This window comes from Silurus aristotelis (assembly GCF_946808225.1).
Source record: "Silurus aristotelis genome assembly, chromosome: 25".
Lineage (NCBI taxonomy): Eukaryota > Metazoa > Chordata > Actinopteri > Siluriformes > Siluridae > Silurus > Silurus aristotelis.
In genome coordinates this window covers 14,059,432-14,079,845 of record NC_139598.1, presented here as the reverse complement: position 1 = coordinate 14,079,845, position 20,414 = coordinate 14,059,432, and the positions used below count along the sequence as shown (strand labels likewise).

General features: G+C 40.3%; 1 protein-coding gene across 2 annotated transcripts in view; it reads right to left on the bottom strand.

Moving 5' to 3' along the window:
• Positions 1 to 20,414, bottom strand: part of zfpm2a (zinc finger protein, FOG family member 2a) — a 167,007-nt gene that overhangs the window by 111,858 nt on the left and 34,735 nt on the right. The window contains exons 1-2 of one of the 2 annotated variants that reach the window (XM_083529854.1): positions 12,489 to 12,551; positions 3,862 to 4,020 (exon numbers count right to left, since the gene is read on the bottom strand). In XM_083529854.1, the coding sequence (XP_083385980.1) occupies positions 3,862 to 3,883 (22 nt within the window). In that variant the 5' untranslated portion in view covers positions 3,884 to 4,020; positions 12,489 to 12,551. Of the gene's footprint in view, positions 1 to 3,861; positions 4,021 to 12,488; positions 12,552 to 20,414 lie in introns of those variants that run through there. The other variant, XM_083529853.1, reaches the window with a different exon arrangement.

The following is a 20,414-nucleotide window of genomic DNA, read 5'->3' as shown; positions in this document are numbered from 1 at the left end:
TTATTTGTTTGGAGGGTTTTATTGGCTATTTACCCCCATTTTTTTTTTTGCCCAATTTGCCTGATTACCATCCATCAGCTACACCCCACCCCCACCCTTCATATGTCAACCACCAAGCTACCTCATGCATCCCCTGAGACTAGTAATGTCAACCAAAAGATATCTTTCCAACTGCTGTCCGCCCTTTTCTACATACGTAAGCTGGTATTATTGGCTAATGTCAGAGTAAGTGAAAGGAGAGAGAAAGTCTAATATCCCTTAAACCCAAAAAGCACCTTGGCTAATCCTGGCTAATAATGTGACTAACTTTTGGTCAAAGGTTCATACAATGAGCTCTGTTCTTACACTACCCATTCCTCATTTATTCTCCATTTTCTTTTACAGTAGCCTCCACTCTTCTGAGAAGATATTCCTCTAGATTTTGGAGTCTGCTTGTGGAAATATGTGTTAGTAAACTCAGGTACAGTCGGCATTCCGACTCATCCCAAAGCTCTTGAATAGGGTCGAGGTCAGAGTTCTATAGCAAGGCATTTGAGATCTTCCACTCCAACCCACGTAAATTATATCTTCATAGAGTTGGCTTTGTGCATAGGAGTATCGTCATGCTGGAACAGATTTGGGTCTCCTAAGTCAAGTGAAGGATAGATCTAATGCTCCCACATCCAAACACAACCTATACAGTTGTGTGCCTCCATCTATGTGACACACTATGTGAAACCACATAGTGCTGGAAAAGTCAGATGTTCCAATACTTTTGTCCATATAGAGTATTTGTTTATTTTTTTTATGTCGAATTCAAATGAAGGGAAATCTTTTGTGGCAACAGTTTGGGAAAAAAACACATTTGGCCGGAAAATTCGGGTGTCCTGATACTTCTGCCACACCGATAAAGAGATACTACCAAATCTAGTGCACTTTAGTGTTGTTCTTTTCTGGAAAACCAAAAAAACATGGCCTGTGCTGCAACACTTGTAGGTAAACTACAAATTTTATTTTGATCCATCCCAGGTTTGTCATAGTCACTGAGCAACAGTTAACTCTTTTTTGTGTTAATTATTTGTTAATTAGACTCGCTTTATACCCCGTATGTGCGACGCTTTTTTAGCCACGTTTCTTGCCGAATTTCTCCGACTTTTCAGTTCCAGGCGCAAAGAAAAAACATTAAACCTTTTTTAACCTTGGCATTATAACAATGAAAAATGTCATCACTGTGAACGCACTTACCTGCGATGTTTTCTTTCTTTTTGGACAACAAAAGGAAATGATTATTAGTGTGCATAGCTAACAGGAAAAAAAAGAAGAAAAAAAAACATGAAAGTGTTTAAAAAAATAAATAAATAAATGCCCTGTGTAAAAATCCCACTAGGCACAATGTTTTTTTTAAAACAGCGTGACGGAAGCGTAATTCAAAAAACACTCGTTCTTTTGAAGGCCAGGGCTGATTCAAAGTACGAGCTTCTGATTAAAAAGTCAAATTCCTGGTGATGGGTGGTGAGTGAAGTCGGGTACACCTGGGGTGGAGAGTAGATGTGTGTGTGTGTGTGTGTGTGTGTGTGTGTGTGTACGGCGATGTCTGGTTGACAGCTCTGGAACTTCAAGCAAACCCCTCCGGTGGGGTAATGTGACCGAAAAAATGAAAGAAATCGAAAGAAAAGGATTAATTGAAACAGAGTTCAAAGAACAAGTGAACTGGTTTTGGGTGGTTTAGTTTTTTTTTTTTTTTTGCAATAGCTGTGATGCATTTGATGGATATTTAGCAACATCCCTCAAGATACCCCCAGTGCCGGGGTAGAAGCTGGCTACAGAATAATGTGAGGGTTAGCCAGCTCTTTGACTGTCCTCAGATACAGAGATCAGATATCGAGCCCTGTGGCTACACACTTGGACAGAGAGGCTCTGTTAGAAGTGTGTACGCCCAGACTTTGGTCCAATAGTCGTTTCAAACCAGCCAAAAAAAAAAATTCTCCGACCCTGGAGAGAAGTGGCCTTGACTAGTGTCCTTTACTTACATACAGTATTGCAAGGCGATAAATGGAATGGGTTTCCCATTCACTAAAAGTGGACAAGATGACAAAATATATCTTTATTGACATATTTTAAGGATTAATATATACACTAAAGATCGATATATACGCTAGGTCTCCCCTATCATCTGACACCTGCCTGGGGTGGTGTAGGCCATCAAGACCATCCTACATCTGAAATAAACCATCTTCTCATGCTGCAGTACACAGCATAATGTAAGTGCTATCCACCATCTTCTACATACACAAGCTCACAGGCACCCGTGATTGGCTGGAATCACTGTGATTGACAGGGGACAGACAGTATGTGATCCTCCACTCTTTCAATCTTGAAAGGAACAAGAAGGTAAACGCTTTTTATTTTCTGTCGTTCCACTCGGCAATCCGTTGGCTCGCTAACAATTCATTCATTCATTCATTCATTTTCTCCCGCTTATCCGTAATTCGGGTCGCGGGGGCAGCAGTCTAAGCAGGCCCCCGCCTTCGACTGCTGCCCAATCCTCACAGCACCGTCCCTTACGGTCCCTCCTGCAGGTGGTGAGCCCACGGGAAGCTCGCTAACAATCGTCCAGCAAAACAATTCTTTACAAATGTTGTCTGATCAGTCTGCCTAATTTACGAACACAACGTCAAGGAACACTAAAAACCGGAAAAGTATCTTAAAAAAAAAAAAAAAAATATATATATATATATATATATATATATATATATATATATATATTATTACAAAAAGAAAAAGACAACAAAAGTTTTTAACGATTATTTTAGAGTATTACATATTATATATTAAATAATAAATTAAATAAATGATATTATATAAATATATAAGTACAATAAGGCCCAATAGATATATATTGATAAACATACATTTATTTATTAATTTATACATTTATTAATTTATTTTATACAATGACCATAATTTTATTACAATTTTTATTTTAAGTTTTGAACTCATGGTAACCATAATACTACTACTACTACTAATAATAATAATTTATATAAAAGTAATTTATAATTAATTAATTACTAAATTTGTATGTATCTATATATATATATATTATGTTTATTTTTTCATTGTTCTTTTATATTACAAAATAGTATAACTGACAGCAAAGAGAAAACATAATCGGTTTCCATTTCCATACGGGTTTCATTTTCCAACCCTGATATTTTTCCAGGTTTAAACGGAAACATTTCTTTACATATGCAAGTAAAAATTAGCAAAAAAAGGTAATATTTTATTACCAAAGTAGCATATTATTGTTTTACTTGTATCATTAAAACATTTTGTCCAATGCCAGCTAGAGCATGCTGATACCTGAGCATACCAGCTGAACGCTAACTGCTAACCTCATAGCTACTGTAGCAGCACAAAGATTACAATAATAAGTAATATTCATGTTTAAAATATCGCTTTAAAACTGGGGATGATTTCCATATTTGGTTTTTGTAAATGGCTGCCAATATTCATTGAATTAACAAAACCGGAAAATCTGCCATTACAAACTGAAGACTAAAAGGCAGTAGGTGGATCAGACCATCACATGATGACTTGTGGAGAATTCTTTGGGAGATTTTTCTTTTGTAATGTCAAAGTGAAAAGCAAAAAGCAATAAAAATGTAAATATAAAAAAAAAAGTGATAGTATGGACAGTGTGGCGATTATCCTGAAAAAACCAAAACAAAAAATGAATCAAATTGATCAGTTAGTTTCCCCCTCGTTTTGCATCTTTAGATCAGTCTTTCCCTCTATCATGCTCTGTAACCGGCGTTCCATAAAAAAGGTCGAATGCGCCATCTTTACTGTGACTCAGCACATATGATTATTTTTTCTGACCTTTAGCGCAGAAGTACTCCATGTCCTCGCAGCCGAGGTTCTCCGCCTCGAAGTCTGCTGTGAAGTTCTCCTCAGCTGAGAACTCCTCTTTAGCCGGGAGCTCGTTCCCCTCGGACACGCATTCCTCCTCTTCCTCCTCCAGACCATCGTCGAATGGACCTAAACACACACACACACACACACAGAAAATCAGTCAAATCCCGAATCAAAGTTAGAACTGAATCTAAATCTATTAAAAGGATTTTCATTTTTAAAAACATTCAACATTTTTCCTAACATTCATTTATACACAAAGCTTCAAAAGTATTGGGACTCCCTCGAACTGTTCCACAAAGCAGGACCAATTTCTTTTCGAGCATTAGAGTTTCCCTTTTCTTCAACTAGGAGATCCAAACCTGTTCCAGCATGCCGATGCCCCTGTGCACAAAGCCGGCTCCGTGAAGATATACTTAGGTTGAAGTGGAAGATCTCCAGTGGCCTGCTATAGAGCTCTCAACACTATTGAAGAGCTTTGGGATGAATGTGAACGCTGACTGCACCCCAGGTCTCCTCACCTCACCTACATCACGACCTGACTTTACTAACACCCTTGTAGCTGAATGAGCACAAAATCTCCACAAAATCTATTGGAACATTTTCCCAGAAGAGTGGAGGTTATTATAATAACAAAGTGATGACTAAAGGTGGAATAGGATGTTCAAAAAGCACATACCAATCACAAGCCAGTATATACAGTGTATCATGAAAGGTTTCACCGCAATTACTAAACTAATAAAATAAATAACTAAGCATTTTGAATGATATTCAGCACAACAGAATTGCAACTGCGTGTGGTTCTTCTCATCCTGCCTTCAGCTGGTGACTCAGGATGACACACACACACACACACACACACACACACACACGCGCACCGCAGACACAACGCAGACGCACACTAATGTCCTCCTAGATTTCGTGTAATTCCCAAATATTATATTATTAATCATACTTACGTTTTTAGCTGTTTATAGCTAAAACATTGCAAGTGGAACGTCTGGTAGGTTCCTGTGGGTTCTTTTGTATTCTTTTTTGAGGTTGACCCAAAAACTGATTTTTAATAAATTAATTAAATAAATGAATAAATAAATAAATGTATTAATAAATAAATAATACAAATGTTATTATTATAATTATTATTAGTAGTAGTATTAATAGTAATAATGCAACTTGTGATGTTACCATTAAGACCAGAAAATGCATACGTGTTTGTGAAGGCATGTGAGAGTGTAATTAATTTAGGTTCCTCTTTCGTAATCCACATTTAGTAAAGATATTATTTTTGTAAAAAAAAAATACAAAAAATCTAAGATTATTTCATACATACACACACACACACACACACACAAATGTGTACATTATTCAGTATTTCTGCATGAGTGCAACCCGCTCGTATTTGAGCTTCACACACACACACACACACACACACACACACACACACACACACACACACACACACACACAAATGTGTACATTATTCAGTATTTCTGCATGAGTGCAACCCGCTCGTATTTGAGCTTCACACACACACACACACACACACACACACACACACACACACACACACACACACACACACCCGTAAACTAGCTGACTGTAATGTGTGCACGAGCAGCTCATACGCATTAAAATATCCAGCTTTGAACCTGGCTTTGATACTCTTGGTGCCGGAACAATGTGTCTGAGGGAAAGTTGCTCGTTCTCTGCCTTCTGACTTTCACGCCGGCGTTGGTGCGGTGACTGGAGGGGGAAGGGGTGGTGGTGGGGATGCGGGGGGGGGGGGGGGGGGTGCGGGGGGGATAGGGGGCTTGACTGGGTGGAGAAAATACTTTTATTAATTTGTTCACCTTATCACAAGGTACAATGTTGATTTTTCCATTTACATAGCATGCCTTTGGGTAATACAGCGCTGCAATCTGAAAGCAGACACTTTTCTGTGTGATTAATTCCATCCCCCACCCCCCACCCCCAAAAACACACTCACACACACACACACACACACACACACACACACACACACACACACACACACACACGTGCAATATTATTTCTCTAAATCTAAATGATTTCTAGTTTTGCTTGTAGCCGCACATTTCTCTATTTGCATATTACTGTTTTGCAGCAGTCCTGCTCTGATGGAATTACAGCTACCTGAGCTGCATTAAGGCAAAATGGAAGAAAAAACGATCATAGTGCATTTGAATATATAATGTTTCTGCCCTGAAAGACAAACTATATCTTTTGTATTGCACATTTTCAGCAACTCACTTAAATGGCCACTGTGTGTGTGTGTGTGTGTGTGTGTGTGTGTGTGTGTGTGTGTGTGTGTGTGTGTGTGTGTGTGTGTTCACCTTATAATAGATTTTCAGCAGCAAAAGATTCATTACCAAAGAACAGAGGCCACACGTTCTAACTGACTAACAACCTGGAGGTGCAGCAGCCACACCTACTTTACTGCACTTTACAAAGGAATATTTAACCTGACCAAAGGACAGAGGCCACACCTCCTTTACTCTGAGTAAGGGACAGAGCCCACACCTGCTTAACACTGACTGAAGGACAGAGGCCATGCCTCCTTTGCTCTGACTAAAGGACAGAGGCCACACCTCCTTCACGCTGACTGAAAGACAGAAGCCACACCTCCTTCACTCTGACTGAAGGACAGAGGCCACACCTCCTTCGCTCTGACTGAAGGACAGAGGCCACACCTCCTTCGCTCTGACTGAAGGACAGAGGCCACACCTCCTTCGCTCTGACTGCAGGACAGAGGCCACACCTCCTTTACTCTGACAGAAGGACAGAGGCCACACCTCCTTTGCTCTGACTGAAGGACAGACGCCACACCTCCTTCGCTCTGACTGAAGGACAGAGGCCACACCTCCTTCGCTCTGACTGAAGGACAGACGCCACACCTCCTTCGCTCTGACTGATGGGCAGAGGCCACACCTCCTTCGCTCTGACTGAAGGACAGAGGCCACACCTCCTTCACTCTGACTGAAGGACAGACGCCACACCTCCTTCGCTCTGACTGATGGGCAGAGGCCACACCTCCTTAGCTCTGACTGATGGGCAGAGGCCACACCTCCTTCGCTCTAACTGAAGGACAGACGCCACACCTCCTTCGCTCTGACTGAAGGACAGAGGCCACACCTCCTTCATTAATTAAAGTACAGAAGCCACACACCCTCCATCAACTAAAATACAGAAGCCACACCTCCTTCATCAAATACAGTATAGAGACCACACCTCCTTCACGCTCACTAACGCACAGAGGTCACTTCTTCAATCCGATTAAAGCACAGCCTTCCCTCTTTTTATTCAGTATATGTGCATCATCTCTTCCCCTTTTCACAGTAATCACTCTTTGCTTCGTCTGAACATTTTCTCTCACAAATGAAACGAGGTCAAAGGTCTCTCGCAAGCGCACACGTCCCCGGAGTTCGCTTCTGTTTGTTCTACAGCCACATGCTCCACTTAATCGAGTAATTATTGTGGTTCAAACCCCTCCGAGAGCGCGCGCTTTCTTCCTGAACGAGAACCGCTGTGAGAGGGGGAGAGAGAGAAAAAATCGCTGTGATTTTTTTTCATTAACGCTCCCTTTGTAGTGCACAGGATCTGCGCTTACATGAAAAGAATGAGTGTGGCGATCTCCAGCAGACGTGCCACGCTGCGCGGTGCTGGAGTGCGCCACTTTAAATTAGGACACGGGGTTGCGATCGTATCGCGGCCCGGGTCTTTTCTGAAAACGCAGGAAGGTAAATTTGAAGATGGGAAGGAGGGGCAGTGGGGTGGGGGGGGATAGGGGTGGCTTGATATGTCTCAATATGCTAAAGCTGTCGATAAGCATCAGGAAATGTATCAAAAAGGGGGATCACTGAAGCTCGAACTGGTTGTCAGGGAGGAAAGGAAACACACACACACACACACACACACACACACACACACAAACACACACAGAGCTTGCGAAAGAGGGAAAGGGGTCGAGGAGCTGAACGAGGCGCCGATGACAAACCTCGCCAAATTCCCTTCAGCTGCTGATAATCGATTTGAAGATATGGAACAGATTGAGCAGAACATTAAAAGTCATAGAGACACTCTTCCTGCTGGTGATAAGTGAATATCCGAGAGTCTTCCTGCACAGCCCGGACATGCGTGCGATTATTTCACGCCTTCGAACCTACAGCACATCTCAGTGTCACTGAGTAAAAGATTTGAGATCTCAATTCCAATCCAAAAGTCATTTCTTTCCGCCTTTTTTAGTGGTGTGTGGGGAGGCAAATTAACGTGACACTCATGATGGCTTTTAAGGTAAATGTGCTTTATATTTTACATGTACATTACAGCATGTTAGAAAGCCATGATTAAGGGCCTTGCTCAAGGGCCCAAGAGCGGCAAGATGGGCGATACAGGGGCTTGAACCCCCGACCTTCCGTTCAGCAACCAAGAGCCTCAACCACTGAGCTACCACGTCCCCCCACTTTCATATTCAACCCTATTTTACTTTATTACCCTCTGCTTGAAATTAATTAACTGCTGCATCCTAATTTGCCCACTGTGTGCCCTAAATAGTGCTCAAGATTAGAATTAGTGTTTTGAAATAAGTACTAACTCTCTCGGACGCGTGGATCCGAACCCCTTGTGTGACTGAGGATGTGGTTTGTAACGGCACAATTCAGAGAGGTGTAATGTGATGAAATAAAAATTCGTTTTATATACGACAACATTCACCTCTGATACAGTGCATCATGTGTATTCATGTTTAAACTTGTTGTATATTAAAATTTGTGTACTTTTCCTTCGCATAAAGACTACATACTTTTAGGGTTGTGTTTTGTTGAAAAAATAAAGGTTGCAAAATTCTGGGAATTTTCCAAACTGGAAACTTTCCAAGGGAATATATGGGAATTTACAAAATTGCAGTTGAGCCTATAACAGGGAACTTAGATCTAGTTCAACCAGATTAAATGCAATTTCAGTAGAACGTCTACCTTGCACATTCAGCAATCGCATGCACGCAGCACACGTGCTGCAGGGTTATTGAGGCCACGCCCCCTACATGCACTGTGCATTCCCCCATAACACGTCATTTCTTGAATCAAAAAAAATTCGCATTTTGCCAATTATTCACGTATATTATAAAAAATATTACATGAATTTATGTTTCAAACTTTTCTTGTGTTGTGTGGAACATATTGCGCAAGAAAATGAAACTAACAATTAGAATTTTATGAAAATGCTGCTATTTATGTTTGTATTTAATACAGTGTATATACATTAAAAGCAAACCATTTCTCATTAGTTCACAATCATTCCTGTAAATTCACACAAATTCACCATCAATTCTTTGTGAGTTTTTAACCTCCAAAGTTCTCCAGGTGAAGTTCCCATATAAATTTTTTTGGGAAATTTACTGGAGATTTTCCACTCCTTTGCATCCCTAGTCACCATGCAGACCTACTGATCACAGCGTCTGGGGAGATTACACACAGTATATATATACACACAGTATATATATACACACAGTATATATATACACACAGTATATATATACACACACACACACACACACACACACTATAAAAGTGCTCCTCCCTGAACTATTGCACTATTGTTTGTGTTCTATATGTATACATATTTATATAGACAAAAGTTCACCTGACCATAAGGTGTGTATGTGTGATCCATATCTGTAAATAAAGTTCTAACCTTACAAGCTAAAAGTTTAAAATAAAAACACTGCAAACAGAGACTGCAAACAATCCAGAAGATTGTCTATGTAATATAAAAAGCATGAAGAGGAGTTTTTTTTCTTTTGACATGGATGCTGATTAAGACTTCTAGGATCAGGAGTCGCATTAAAGATCAGGAGTCGCATTAAAGATCAGGAGTCGCATGCTCTTTGAGAAAGCCGTCGTATTCAATTACGGAAACATTCCTTCACTGATACGATATCGTATAGACTGCAGTGTACTTATGATGTGTGTGTGTGGAAGGTGTGTGTGTGTGTGTGTGTGTGTGTGTGTGTGTGTGTGTGTGTGTGTGTGGGTCGATGGCGATTGTGCTCTTTATCGGCAGGTGATGTGACCGTTTCAAACCAGGTCTCTGTTACGTCCCTTAATTAGGGTGGAACAAAGGCACAGATCTCTACTAGTGGGAAAAATCGCTTTGCTCCCACCCACCTACGCTGCTTTTATTTCTTTATTTCATCTCTCTGTGTTATTGAAATGACAAGCGAGCGTGGACGGAGGGGGAGTGAGACGCGTGCCCAGCACCTGAGACCCTACATGAATGCGAAATGCTCCTCGCATGCCTATAGGGACGTCCGAGCTGGCATCACACGTTCCAGGAGCCTTTTGTGCCAAGCCAGAGACTGGCATCGTGTTAGAAGGTCCAGGTTGGCACATATGCGTGCACACACACACACACACACACACACACACACACACACACACACACACACACACACACACACACACACACACACACACACACACTGCAGTCCTCCAAACAGCTACAAACCAAGTTCACATTTAATGCTCTGTAAACTTTCTACTTTCAGAAACAGGTTTGAGCAGAACCTCTTCAAGAAGTAAAAGAATACTCAAAGCCCTTAAACAAGAGAAGGAGAAAAGGAGGACAAGAACTGCTAGAAAGAAAGAAAAACTGGAGGACAGGAGAACTGAAAGAAAAAGAAACTAGTAGAAAGGAGGACAAGAGAAAAGAAGGACTGAAACAAAGAAGGACTGATTAAAAAGGAGGACTGGAGAAAAAAGAAAATACCAGTAATGAGGACTGGAGGACAGGAGAACTGATAAAAAGGAGGACTGTTGAAAAAGGGTACTGAATGAAAGGAGAACTGGAGGAAAGGGGGGCTGAGGGAAAGGAGAACTAACTGAAAGAAGAACTAAAGGAAAAGCAGAACTAGAGGAAAAGCAGAACTGAAGGAAAAGAGGACTGGAGTGAAGGAGCACTGGAGGAAAGGAGGACCGATAGAAGGGATAACCGATAGAAAGAAGGACTGTAGAAAATGAGGACTTGAGGAAAGGGGAACTGGAGAATAACTAAACTGAAGGAAAGGAGACCTTGAGAAAAGGAAAACTGGAAAAAAGGAAGCCTTATGGAAATTAGGATTGGAGGAAAGCAGGAGTGGAAAAAATAAGGACTGATGGAAATTAGTACTTGAGGAAAGGAGAAGTGAAGGAAATGATGTCTGTTAGAAAGGGGAAATCATGGAAAGGAGGACTGGAGGATTGAAAAAGTAGGGAAGTGAAGAAAGTTCATCCTGAAGGAAAAACAAGAACTGAGCATTTTGTCTGAACCATTTGAACCACATCCTTCACTTCTCTACTTTTTCAATCCTCCAGTCCTCCTTCTGCTCTACTGCAGAAACAGACGACTGAAAGGAGGACTGGAAATTGTCCTCCTCGCGGTGCTCCTCAGAGCTCGAATGCCTCTAGAAGATCAGGATAAAGTCACACTACACATGACCACTGATCCGAACAGACCCTCAATCCAGGGACGCTGCAGTAAAACTGTAGGACTTTCGGCACCTTTTCGTTTGCATTTTATTTGTTTGATCGTGTGTCTGTTCATCCACTTCTGTGCAGTGATTAAAGAAATGTGAAGCTAATGTTACGACAGCAGGCCAGAGTAAAAGGCCATCTGTGGAGCTGACAGCTGATGAGCCTGAATCTGGTGTGCCCATGTGCGAGTGTGTGTGTGTGTGTGTGTGTGTGTGTGTGTGTGTGTGTGTGTGTGTGTGTGTGTGTGTGTGTGAGTGTGTGCACGGTCCAAGCCTGAGAATAAGCGCTCGTATTGTTTAACTTGATCTTCTGGTTGCTAAGCGATGTAATTCTGCCGATTAGAAATGCCAGCGTTCCTGCACTCGGGCACTTACGAGCATCACAACGTTTTAGAAACCTGTGTGTAAAATCACTCTCTCTCTCTCTCACACACACACACACACACACACACACACACACACACACACAGAAAAAAATATTCTCTAAGAATCAACGGAAATCTCATGAATGAAAGAAAGAAATCCGTTAAAATAAAAAAGAGGAATAAAAGTAATAAATTCCAATAAAAATAATAAATAATAAACAGTTAAAACGTATTTTGTTGTACACAATAAAGTATTTATTTAGTATTTATTAATTATTTATTTTATTATTATTGAATGTATGACTTTTTTTTTTTTTTTTACAGTATTATCAACTACATATTTCTCCACATTACATGAAACACTGAACGTGAGACGTTTAGCGAGAAACCCGAGTCTGTTGATTTAAAACGCGTGTGTGTCCGTGCGCGTGTATCCGCGTGTTTCCATCGTTACGCTAACGGGTAATGAAGGAAAAAACGCGGAGTTAAATCTTAATTAGGTCATGTTTGCTGGATGCTTCCATTAAAGGCGAAGATCCCTGATTAAAAGATTTAACTGCTAATGCAGGTCATCATCGCAAACAACAGATCGTTAGAATTACCCGAGTGAAACGAGCGCGCGCACACACACACACACACACACACACACACACACACACACACATCCCCGAAAACTCGAATGTGCTTTGAGTTTCCAAACTCACGATTTGTCCCGTGTCCATGTGTGTATTAAAGACGCATGTGTGTGCTTTCCGCGTCCAGCGCCTCCAAATTGGAGTGGCATGAAAGCGCGGCTGGCATTTCACTAGGTCATTAAAAATCTGGAGGCTCCTCTGAGCGTGCCTTTGGGCCTCAGCAGATGCCAGGCTCTCTATATTCGGCATTGCTTTTACTTTACTAACACACACACACACACACACACACACACACACACACACACACACACACACACACACACACAAACTGGCACTCGCAGGCGTCTATTAAAGACCCGGGGTCGTCCTCCAAATGTTCAACAGTGTCCATGCTCTCCGAAGCTCAGGTGCGAGCTCTTATTAGCTCCTGCTCTCGCTCGAGAGCCAATTTGGACCGTCGGTTCGACGGCTTGTTGTTCGGAGCCTGCTGAAACTCGATCATTTTCGGTAAAAGTGCGAGATGGGTGTGCGAGGCGCTATTTTGCCTATTGTTCCCAATGAGTGTTAAAGGGGTGGTTTGGTGATTTTATCTACGGTTCACGAAGGGAGTTAAAGGTGCGATTTGTCGTTTCGACTCCTTACGATAAACGATCGATGATTTTGACTGTTTACGTTTAAATCACAAAGCTCATGTATGGCAGTTTGATGACTCACTCCTATTACATCGCGATACAATCAAAATTTATAGGGATACAAATTTTAGTCTAGGAATATTACATAAACGCGGATTAACACTCACTGTTCACGCCTTTAACAACCACTGGAAAGGATAGTTCAAATCACTGATTGCACCTTTAACACCCACCATAAACATCACTACATATACGTAGTACATATCAGTATAAACGTTACCCATGTGATGCATCGATAAAAAAAAAACCGAAGTGTGTATACGAGGCAAGTTGGCATTTGTATCGTGATGCAACTTTTTTTCTTTTATTCGTATTGGTAAAAAACGATTCATTAATATGTAATTATCAGTAGAGGCGCTAAATGTTATATTTGGAAAACGACCAATAATTTGCGACCGATCATTTTTACGTAGATTGTTTTCTCCTCGCTGAACTGTTTCTCAAGCACGGCCTCGCAGCACCGCTGCATGTGACGTGTCGCGACATTACAGAGACGTGTCTTGAGAGTCGCATTACGTGTTTTTCCCCCCGAAAATAAGACATTCCCTGAAAATACGCCCAAGCACGAGTTTTCAAGGTGCTCGTAATATAAGCCGTACCCCGAAAAATAAGCCCTAGTAGGAGCCTAGTTCCTTTGCAACACACGATGATGAATTATAGGATATTAATACAATACAATAAAAATAATTATGACAATATAATAATATAATACAGGTAATATAACTTATAATGTATATTCATTGTAATCATTAATTAGTTATATTATATATTATATATTATATAATTATAACACCCAAGCGGGTGCCTTTGTACGAGAGGTACGCTAAACAGATGACCAATCAGAGTACAGGTTGCAATATGAAGTGGATAATATATATAGATTTTTGTATCATACATAAATAAATGTAGATTGTTGAACATGAAAATAAAAGGCATCCCCCGAAAATAAGCCCTACACCATCGTTTGGAGCAAAAATGTATTCAAAATTAATTTGTATCGGGGAAATGCAGTAAAATATAGATTAACCTGGCAGAGGTAGAGCTGCATCTTGTTGAAAACAGAACAGGAAAAAGATCCTGGATGTGAAAGAGGGTCAGAAGGAGTCTTAAGTAAATTGACGATTTGCTGAGTGTCTGAACCAACGAAATCAAAGCAGATCATCTGTACCATATTGAATTGCACATCATTTTTTTCCACTGCATCATATTGCATTGAATCGCATTGTGTTGAATCGAATCAAATGCTTCGCACTGCATCGGTAGCGGCTTCGCGTGTATCTTTAATGAATCGCGTCGTTCCATTAGGGTGATATGTGACACGCCAATTTCACGTCCGATTTTCTTTCGCAATAAATTCCTCTTTAATTCAGTCCTAATTTGCTGCTCCGCTTCTTAGTTCTACTATTGATAGTTCCGCTTTTTAATACTCCTCCTTCACAAAAAAAACCCCCCGAAAAAAACCCCATAGTCGTCTGCGTCGGAGGGAACAGAGGATGCGGATAAGATCTAAATATTACCCCTGGCGAAGAGAAAGTGCCGAAGTCTGATGAACGTTTCAAAAGCGTGATTCTTTGTGGATCGGAGAAATCTTTTTTCCCCACTTTTTTTTTTAATTAAAAGTAAAGAAAATAGAAGTTAATTATCCTGTAAAGATTAGCTACTGGGCATCTTTCTGTAAATTGGTTCTAATTAAAAGGAAATTGTCGAATGACATTCAGAGTGCTGTCCTTTCAAAGTGTGACACAGGGTTTGGGAGTGGTTCATCTCTCTCTCTCTCTCTCTCTCTCTCTCTCTGTCTCCTCATTTATCGCTTAATTCATGATCTGACCTCGGTGATCCTTCGGCAAAAGATCAGAGTTCAGACAGAGCACCGGTGACTGGTTCCGCTGTGTTATTACAGTACACAAAACTTTAGGGCAGATTCTTTAATCCAAGTCGACTCTTACAAGCAAAGGCGCTGGATTTTAATCAAATGTAACATACTCTAGACTGTACCTTATTATTACCCTTGACTACCATCATATCCTACCTTATTAAACAAGAACAATATATACATGTTGTATTTATAAAAAAAAAAAGACCTGGGGGCATACGGTAATTGAAAACTAATCAATAATTGAGGTAGCTGTTGTTGATTTACAGCCCTAATAAATAGTTACAGTCACAACTAGCGATTGTTTTAGTAATCGATTATTCTACCGATTAGTCCGTCGATTAATCGAGTAATCCGGTAAGAAGTCTTTCTGAAAGCGCAATACTAAATATACTAGAGAAAATAGGATGAGTCTCTTAAAATTAACAATCGAAAATTAAAATGAAAATTTTTTTATTGCTGAAATTGCTGGTTCAGATCTTAGCAGGCGGTGCGTCATTAATAATGGTCCGGGAAGAAACACGATGCTCCGTGTGTAGTTAAATGATCTAAACAAAGCAAATAATTTGCCTTTATGCATTTTTTTGTATTCGAATTGCTCGAGGAATCGTTTCAGCCCTGATATATCATTGTACGTTCATGGTGTGTAAACGTCCTACTACTTCCTTATACTGTAATGCAATCAGTTCGAATGGAATAAATACACACAGTAATGACTCAGCAGAATTACCTTCATACACTATGAAGACAAAAGTATTGAGACATCTGACTTTTCCAGCTATAAATTATGTGGTTCATACTGTACTAAACTGTTACTACAAAGTTGGAGGCACACAATTTTATATGATGGATGCAATTGTATACAAATTAAATGCTGAAATTTCACTTCACTTGAACGAGAAGACCCAAACCTGTTCCAGCATGACAATGCCTTCTGTGCACAAAGCCATGGGTTGGAGTGGACGTTCCTGAGTGGCCTGCTCTAGAGCTCTGACCTATTAAATGCCTTTTAAGATAAACGGTAACACTGACTGCACCCCAGGCTTCCTCACCTCACCTACATCCGTACCCGACTTTTACTTGTAGCTAAATGAATTTAAAATCTCTCCAGAATCTAGTGGAACATCTTCTCAGAAGAGTGGAGGTTATAAGAACAGCAGTAGATATGGAATGGGATGTGTATTAGTAAAATGTAGAAAAACTGCCAGCTATCAGACTGGAATAAAATCAGGGCCTCGATGATTTCATTAGCTTATTAATATCACAATGACTCACCAGGTTGAGGATTAGATTAGAGATAACGTTATACACAGCCGTTCGAAAAAGCAAACAATCACTAACGTATCTCCTACAATAAACTTGGTTTAAAGAGGTTTAGTATTGGTTTACATTTTTTTCGAGGCAGGAGGGTGTTTTATAAAATATAGTTTGCGGCTGTAGTTGCTGGCCGTTTACTAAATACGTATATTCTATGATATCTAATTATTCTATATTAAACAAGTTTAAAAAGAACCAATAAAGGTGTATCGGGTTGCGTATGGTTGAATTGATATCAGAGAAAACTTGTACATCAGATATGTGAGCAAAATTTGAATTTCTTTTGGTATATATATATATATATAGCTGTTTAAACGTATGATTAAGATTTTTTTTCATATATTTACTCTTGAATAGAATACAATGTCAATTATACTTACTATCTAAGTATTTTGTGTGAAAAAGTTAAATTGAAGAAATAATCTTTTTTTTTTTTTTAAAGAAACAATGTCAGAAGGGTTTCAGTATCAATTTCGAACGTGACTAGAAAAACTGCTATTGTGCCATCTCTAGACCTAAAATCTAAAGGATAAGCCAATTCAAGTGGCTTTTATTGTCTTTTCAGCTATTGACAGTACATTACACAGTGGAAGGAACAAAATGTCCCTCTAAGACCAAGGTGCTACAAGAAACATCAGAAATAAACACTAAACAAAATAAAACTAGTTAGAACAAACAGATCCTCACACAGAACACTACATTCAAAAGGTAAAATCTCTAGCAATGAATAAATGAACACTGGTTCACTAGTATGCAAACTTGGGATTCCATCAGCCTAAAATGTTTTATCTTTTTTTTTTTTTTAAACAAAATGTGCTAGTTCAAGTGTTTCAGAAAGAGGAAGGTCTTCGAAGAAAGCAGTGACTCAGCTGTTTGGACATCTAGGGGGAAGTTTATTCCCCCACCTCGGTGCCAGAACAGAAACAAGTCTTGAAGTATACCTACCGTTTACCCTGAACATAAAGTGTGCAAACAACATTCAGTGCAACAGCACAACATCACAATGCAGCGCCCACCAGTACAAAGAGCTCAATTCGAGTGCAAATAAATTGTCCATTTAGTACAAATCTGAGTTCCCCCACGGTCGTATTAAGCGGCGGCCTGCGTGTTTGTTTGGTCTCCGCCTCGCACTTGAGTGCAGTGTCCCTGTTTTTATTATTGTTCTACTTAAAAACAATGCCAGGGATAGAGTTAGCGAAGTGTCACTGCTTGTTCCGTACAGAAAAATACGAGGAATCGAATGGCTTGTGGGAAGAAACTGGTTATGGTCCAAATAATTTGGTACGTTTTCCCAGAAAGCAGGATTTTCCGGCGCGTGTGTGAGTTTGTGAGCTGTGTGTGAGGTCGGCTACAATGCTGATAGACGCAGCATGTTTTCTAAATGATGCAGCATGTTGTGTATAGAAATGAGTAATTAGTTAGACTTGAGATTAGCGAATGATTATCACTAGGCAAGACATAAATGAGACACAAACTTCCCGTCCCTCGCTGCTGACTTATTCCACTTCACCAGAACGGTGACATAAATGTCGTCGTCGTCTCCTTACTAAGTAAGTTAGTTTACAGGTAAAAGAGGAAAGATGGTGATTATATAAGAACGTAGCCTGAGCCTACACTTAACACCGAGCTCCAACTCCTGTGCAGTGAAACCTAACATGATTTATAACACTTTATATATGTTGGGGTTTAAAAGTAAATGCAACAGTCCTCCTCTCGTTCCTGTGTGTGTGTGTGTGTGTGTGTGTGTGTGTGTGTGTGTGTGTGTGTGTGTGTGTGTGTGTGTGTGTTGTGTAGCAGTAAGAGGGATGGAAATGGAGCGCTGACCTTTCAACAGAGCACAGAGAGGGACTCTGTCAAAAGAGTCCTCCAGAGATGACAATCCTGCTTCAAACTCAACCTGACGACACACACACACACACACACACACACACACACACACACACACACACACACGCACACGCACACGCACACACACACTCAAGGAGCTATACTGTTACCTACTCAACACCTTTAGCTGCACTTCAGCACATGAAAGATTAGAACCTGGTCCACTTCACCACTCAGCGTTTCATGTCAAGCGCCGTCACCTGTGCAATTAGTGTAATTATCATGCTCTTATTAATAATAACTAGCAGATTCATTTAATAATAATAATTATTATTATAACGTTAATGTGTTTCATTCTTATTCCTTTTTCCCATTATTCGAAACAAAAGTATTATTATTATTATTATTATTATTATTATTATTAAAACTCATATTCAACATATACAAACACCTTGTTTGAATTGATATGCTTGTTTTAATATACAAAATAATAAAAACATATAATAAAACATATTATTATTGCTTGTTTGTAATAAAATATGTTTGCATTTTCAGCACATTTGCTATAATAATACTCCCGCATCAAATAAAGAAATGTGTAGAACGTTGAATATACTGTCGCATTATTATTTTCCATTCAAATATAAATAATTACAACAAAAAACAACTAGTTAATTAAATATTAGATTATACTGATTTAATTAGACTAAAATAAAATAAGGTGTTCATTAAAATTGTATCAAAAAAATCATCACCAACCCCCCCCCCCCCCCCCTCATTATTATTATTATTATTATTAGTAGTGTTAAAAATATTATTTAAAAAAAAAATATATATATATATATAAACATTTAATTACAGGAAATACATCTAAATTAAATTATAAAAGAAAACGATAAATATTAAACTATTACATCTTTGATGTCATTATTATTATTATTATTATTTTCACGAACAGGATTATTAATCGGAGTGCCACTGTTGCATTTGCATGCTTCCCAGTAAGCCTTTGCTATATTTGTTACAGCGCACAGCTCTGGGACAAAAGCGTCCATTACAATCGTATCGCTCGGTCCCGCTGAGGATACTCCAACCTAAATATCACACCCTCCCTTTTACAAAACACCTCCGTATTACAAGCAAATTACCAGCGCGGTTTGAGCGAGCCGGGCAGGAACAAAGACGGGCAGCCGTAATTATATCTCTCCGTGTGCGGCATGCGAATGGGCATCCTCCTCGGGCGGGACGTTCCCCAGAGGCACCCCAGGCATCAAAATGATGGCCAAATGATATATATATATATTTTATTTTATTTTTTTGCGCCCTGATTATCGTATTTAACGCAGACGCCGCCGCTGTTTACACCTGTCTCGGGGAGGAGGCGGCAGGTTTGGGAGCGTGAATTTCACAGACGTATGGTATACATATGAGCGGGCTGGCAGGGATTTAAATGAGGTCAAAGCCGGAATACATCAACAGCAAAGCCATATGGGCATCATAGACCCCCTGGACCGCCCTAAACCACCAGGTTCCGGAAAAGCTTTGTGGTAAAAAGATACGTGCGAATCACGTTTGCAGAATATCCGCACGACAGGCGGAGATATTCCCTCGTTATTACACTTTCTGCTTCTTTTTCTTTTCGGATGTATAGGATAATCTTTCAGACAACACAGTTCCTTCCTTTCCTCATAGCAGTGTGTGTGTGTGTGTGTGTGTGTGTGTGTGTGTGTGTGTGGGGGGGGGGGGGGGGGTTATCCTTTTTTGAGGAAGTCACGTGTATCGAGCTCTGTCGATGAAAGGTACTGTTGCCATGAGACACGGGGAACATGTGCCAGTTCCCGCTGCCAGTCAGGCATCAAATGCAGTCACAGCAGGAGGCCAGCTCTGGGCACAAACAGCAGCACGGGTGCCACACACTGTGCCCAGCCCCGCGCTTAGCCTGTTAGCCACCATGAACCGCGACATGGCACTGCGGCTCAATTCGGAAAAAAAAAGGACTCGCGTGAGAAAACCCTGGACGTTCACTTTTATCAAGATTAAAAAAAAAAAAAACTCTTGGTCATGCTGAAGAGCTTGGGAATATCACGACAACCAAAGCTGTCCGCGTTAGGAAGCGGCCATTACTGCTGGAGGACCTCGAGGCCCGAAAGTTCCTTCGAGTTCTGACACTCCGTACCCGCCATCTTACACACCAGGGCTCATCAAATGGCGCTATTTTGAAGTATTGCTGCGTTTCACTTACCTCGGAAGTCGGGACGTGGGGTTTTTCGAACTATGGGAAAAAAA